We start from the raw sequence: 6,000 nt of genomic DNA, 5'->3' as shown, positions 1-6,000 counted from the left end.
ACTCTTGAGTAGTCCAATACCAAGCACCAATACCACTAGTAGTTTTAAAAATACAATTTCTAAAAAAAAAAAAACCCAACAACAACAATGACCTACATATCCCAATATAGCATTTATTCTTAAATGGGAAGTCAACTCTATTTTTTTCCTTTACAATAATATGTATGTTTCTCCCCTATAGTCTAAACACAGCATAATTAATGTTGTATTTGTGGAATTTGAGTTAAGGAGCAAAATCCACCAATTATTTCCCCATCTCAGAAAGCGGCCATTTTGCCACATGCTTTCAACTGAATATGACATCATAGATGCTCAGGGCTCAGTAATGACCAATCACGGCTCACTCAGTAAGTGGCAAAATGGCCACACCGTGACATGGATGACAAGAAAAAAATTTTTTCATTGGGTTGGCTTCTCCTTTTAAAATTGTATGAACTTAATGACAATTTTCTATTCTTCTAATTTCTAGTTCCTGATAAAAAATAAAATAAATCATGATTATTTTAATGCTTTTTTTTTGTTAGAAAAAAGAAAAAGAAAAAATGCTTTGGAGAAAAAATATTCTGATCTTTTGGTGAAATCTGCTTTTCAGTGGGCATGGATTACACACTAAACGCATTTGAATATGTTGCGCAACAAGATAGAAACCCATCTGTCACAGGTGAGCACTGAATACACACTTTCAGGATGGCCGCTGCTTTGCATAATCTGGTTACAGTCTGGATAGTGACTGCGAATCTACAGTATAGAGATTAGAGATCAATTAGCCTGAAGGTGTAAACCAACTGCAAAGCATTCATAACAAAGCTGGAGATATGCATCACCCAAATAACAGGAAGGGGTCATGAAACTGACACGTTTAAAGAAACTTTTAAAGTGAGTCTTTTGTTCTGCTTTTTATTTACATTTCAAGTTTCTGTGGTGCAACCGTAGTTTTCACACTCAATGAAATGTAGAAATCTTGCTTTCGTCCAACACATCTTTAATACAGTAGTTAGTAACAGTGATGTGAAAAATAAAACATACAAATTCATCAGGCCCTCCACCCGCCCCAACACCCGATTCCTGTCCCGCAACAACAACATTTGTCAACTGCCATCTGCCACTCCACACCCCCTCGGCAAAATCGATATCATGAAGCTGCGACACCTTTGCTCCCTCATCTCTCCTGTAGCTTGAAAACACACGGCACATTCAGTACAAGTGCTTCTAAAACAAAACAGTAATACATCTGGAGCAATTAATTCTATGGTAAGAAAATACTGTACACCTTTAAGATTCATCCAGTGTCATTCTTTCCCCCCCTCCCGTAAATTTATTCTCAATTCAAACAAAAGGAAAAGGAGGAGGGACAAAGCAGCAAAAGAGCTCAGCCAGCTGGCTCCTGCCTTCCAAGTCCACTTGAAATGATGAGCGGGAGCACGTCAAAGTTCTTCTTCTCGTCTTACCAGCGCAAACGGACACAAAAGTCTGTGTTATTCTTTCACAAGTGTTCCCGTGGTGGGAGCCCTTTCCCCCGCATTTGGCCTTCCTCTTTACACCTTGGTGGCTAGCGACTGAATCTCCGACTTCTGAGTCTGGGCGCTGAGCGTGGACGACATGGAGCTCATGTGGCCGTGCATGGCCTTCTTCAGGTTGAGCAGGCACAGGCACTGCGAGCGGAAGCGCAGGTCGAAGAAAGCGTACAGGAAGGGGTTGAGGCAGCTGTTGACGTAGGCCAGGCAAGTCGCGTACGGGTGAGCCAGAAGCAGGAAGCGCAGGAAGCCGCAGGAGCTGGGCGCCAGGTTCAAGTAGGACAGGGCGTCCATGCTCTTCAAGACGTGGAAGGGCGTCCAGCAGATGGCGAACACCACCACCAGGGTGGTGATGATCTTCAGCAGCCTTTTCTTCTTCTGGTCCTCCTTGCGCAGGTTGTTGAAGTGGCGCGTGACGGTGCAGCCGATGAAGCAGTAGAAGATGGTCATGGCCAGGAAAGGGAGGAGGAAGCCCAGAGCCGAGGAGGACAAGCTGAGCCCGGCGATCCAGAGGAACTCGTGCCTTTGGTTGAGGGTCACCAGGCTAAAGTCCATAGCGCAAGTGGTCCGGTTGCTGTTCTGGTCGCTGACCGTGGTGCGGAAGAGCAGCGTGGGGAGAGCCAGCAGGCCGGACATCAGCCATATCACGCCGAGGGACGCCAGCATGGTGCCCCTTGACCTCAGCCTGCTGCTGGACAGAGAGTGCACGATGGCCAGGTAGCGGTCAAAGCTGAGGCAGGTGAGGCAGAAGACGCTGGCGTACATGTTGACCAGAACCACGTAGCTGCTGATCTTGCACAGAGCCACGCCGAAGGGCCAGTGGTACCCCAGGGCCGTGTACACGGCCCACAGAGGAAGCGTCACCACGAAGGTCAGGTCGGCCAGCGCCAGGTTGCCGATGTAGACGTCGGCCGCTCGCCGCTTGGATTTGGACCTCCAGACGGTGAAGATGACAACGCCGTTCCCCGACAGGCCGAGGATGAAGATGAGCATGTAGAGGACCGGGATCAGGGAGTAGGAGGGCTCCCACTCGGAGAAGTCGCACGCCGTCTCGTTGTCGTCGTAGTACTCGTAATTGTCCGCGTATTCCCCGGTGGTGGCCTCCATGGCGCAGGGCACAAAAAAAATCAAAGTCCTCAACTGGTCCAAAAGGCCTCGGAGGTACAGCAAACACAACACCAAGTGGACGTCCCGCTGCTGGCAACTGGTCGAGACGGACGGCAAGTGTGTGAGTGACTGTTGCCGGCTGACTGCCTTTTTAAACTCAGCCCCCCCAAGCCCCCGTCAACCCCCCCCCAGGATGACCCCACCTTTCTACTCCTCTCCTCCCCCCTCCCACAAACATCTCTTAGCCCTCCCCCTCTTCTCAAGAATATGTTATTCTTGTTCAGACAGGTCAGACCTGATCTGGATTTGTTTTTGGTCCCAAATTGCTGCAAAGGTCATCTAAATTTGAATTTAGCTTTCATTTTAACAGTAGTATTTAACATTTAATAAGAACTTTATGCACATTATTGAAGGATACAAAAAACTTGGGATTGTGACTTTTTGTGTTGAATTTTGTATTTGAAGTTTTAAGCTTTTTTTTTTTTTTAAACATTTGCTATATTATTATTTTTATTTATTTATTTTACATTTGCTTCTGCCATACGTGACTTTTTGTTAAACATTTATTTTATTATTATTATTATTAGTTTTATTTTTATTGGTTTTATTTTTTTACATTTGCTTCTGCCCTATGTGAGTTTTTTTTAACATTTATTTTATTATTATTATTATTATTATTATATATTATTTTATTTTATTTATTTTATTTATTTTACTTATTTTATTTATTTTATTTTATTTTTTACGTTTGCTTCTGCCCTATGTGAGTTTTTTTTAAACATGTATTAATTTTTTCATTTTCATTTTATTTTTTTACATTTGCTTCTGCCCTATGTGAGTTTTTTTAAAACATTTATTTTATTATTATTATTATAATATTTTATTTATTTTATTTATTTTATTTATATTTATATTTATATTTATATTTATATTTATATTTATATTTATTTTATTTTTATTTTATTTTATTTTATTTTATTTTATTTTTATTTTATTTTATTTTTATTTTTATTTATTTTATCTTTATTTATTTTATTTTTATTTATTTTATTTTTTATTTATTCTATTTTATTTTTTTACGTTTGCTTCTGCCCTATGTGAGTTTTTTTTTTTAAACATGTATTAATTTTTTCATTTTCATTTTATTTTTTATTTTTTTACATTTGCTTCTGCCCTATGTGAGTCTGTAGCTGAGCAGGACATGTCTTGACTTGAGTCATCATGTTTTACATTAGAATAAGTCCAATTAGACGCTTGTTAAAAGTTTTAAGGGTCCAGATGTTTTGTCAGAACACAACCACCACGACCTTCAAACCCCACTTCAGATCGACCAAACCTCAATTCTAACAAATATTACCAAATATAAAGTCACGTCATTGTAATTATAAAGACGATGAATGTCAAAGTGTTTGAAGATTGGATTAAATGACGGTCAGTGACGTGTCAATTCAATTCTCAAGTCTGGAGATTCATTTCCATGAGAACATACTGCTGTAAAACAAAAACGGAAGGAAACTTGACATTGACATTGTGTTTGTTGATGCCATTCAAAAAAAAACAAGAAATCCCCTTTTTTAAATTTTAATTAATTTACTCTATTGTATAATATGTGTTCATTTGAGTTGCGGTTAATTGCATTTAATACTATTAAAGTGAGATAGAGAATCTTAATAACTGGACACTCTAAGAGTATATTTGGATTATTAAAAAGATTAAAAAAAAAAAGATTAAATAGAAACAATTCCAAATCTTTTTTTTAAATTTTATATTAGGTTTAGTTTTGAAACAATTAAAATCGGGTCTGTCACTGATGGTGGTGGTTCATTTGCCTGACTTTGGTGCAGGCAGTGCGGGTTCCGTTCCTACTCAGTGATGATGCAAATGGTTGTCCATCTACACGTGCCCTGTGATTGACTGGCGACCAGTTCAGGGTGTTGCCCAAAGTCGGCTGGGATAGGCTGTAGTAGCCCGCAACTCTGAACAGAATAAGTGGCATTGGAAATGGTTGGAAAATAGGGTCCACTAGTGGTGATTACAAGAGTTGCAGATCCAGATGTGACCCGGCCCCTATAACACAAACTGTACTGCACTTGCAGTATTCAAGATCTCCTTATGTGGAGCCCAACAACCAATATATAATTATATTCATATATATATATATATATATATATATATATATATATATATATAAAATTAAATAATTATATTTATTTAATTGACCTTTTTTTTCCCTATATCATGTCACATCATCAAGTAGAAAGTACTGTATATATAAATTCAAAGACTGATAGCTTTCTTTCTTTCTTTTTCAGGTTTAGTTAATTCAGTTAAGCATTGATTTGTGAGGATATTTTGCTCTGAGATGATACACCAAAGACGTACAATTTATATGCTATTTGCTTTAGGCTATGTAAAGTGTGCAAATTATTTGAGATTTCTCCATCACGCGCCAAAGGTAAAAATTAACTCAATTTGAAATGTAATAAAACCCAATAATACAATAATTTTACCAATATTGTAATTAAAAAATAATAATTTTCAGGAAATTATTATATCATAGAGTGCTTTATGCACTGTTACTATAACAACACTAAAACTCTGATCTAACAGTGAACTTCACACATCTTTACACATGTTTAACAAAACATGAATAACATTTTTTTTTACATTTACCTGTAACACTTTGCACTCCCAGAAGTCTTTGCGAAAGAATAGTCCTAATCAAGTGGGCGGAGCTTGCTTTGATGAACTCTCTGCAGAGTTGGCTTCACACTAAAGATGTCAAATAACTGAAAATACTGACCTCCATATAAGTCAGTGTTCGTGTTAAAAATACACTTTGGGGGTTGAAATCAAGTCTGAATCATTTAACACCAACATTTCAACACTCCAATTTTTGCTGTGACTGCATAAAAGTCTTAAAGATTCTCAAAACACAAAATGTAGAACTTTTGACTCAAAATGAACATATGTATTACGTTACTGTATGCTTAGGTTTTACACGATCTATTTAGAGAAAAAAAAAAACACCTGAAAAGTAAATAAATAAATAAATAAATAAATGGGATTACGTTACCGGAAATTTAGTAATACATTAATATTATTAAATCATATTTTTGATCGAGTTAAATGCAAATTTTATTACATTTTCAAGCGTTATTACATTTTCAGTCAATTATTGTGTGTGTCCATTTTCGTGCCTGCGACTTTCCTGTAAGTTTGGCTGCACACATAAGCAAAGGTATCATTCATATTCAAAATAGAAAAAAAAAGCCCAACGCTTCTTTTCTATTTGAAGTCATTTTAGCAAAAATAAACACTTCCACCTACACTTGATCCTCGCTCACCATGCAATAACTGTGGCAAGCAGTCAAACACA

At 37.9% G+C, this 6,000-nt stretch overlaps 1 protein-coding gene across 1 annotated transcript; it reads right to left on the bottom strand.

The window, feature by feature from the left end:
• Positions 1–881: 881 nt before the first annotated feature.
• On the bottom strand, positions 882–2,730 carry aplnra (apelin receptor a). Its single transcript, XM_077561592.1, has one exon. The coding sequence runs from the start codon at positions 2,619–2,621 to the stop codon at positions 1,536–1,538; it is 1,086 nt and encodes a 361-aa protein (XP_077417718.1). The 5' UTR covers positions 2,622–2,730; the 3' UTR covers positions 882–1,535.
• Between the last annotated feature and the right edge of the window lie 3,270 nt (positions 2,731–6,000).

The sequence above is a fragment of the Vanacampus margaritifer genome, chromosome 3, assembly GCF_051991255.1.
Source record: "Vanacampus margaritifer isolate UIUO_Vmar chromosome 3, RoL_Vmar_1.0, whole genome shotgun sequence".
NCBI classification, from domain to species: Eukaryota; Metazoa; Chordata; class Actinopteri; order Syngnathiformes; family Syngnathidae; genus Vanacampus; species Vanacampus margaritifer.
The sequence above is the reverse complement of the archived record's forward strand: the minus strand, read 5'-3'. Positions and strand labels throughout refer to the sequence as shown.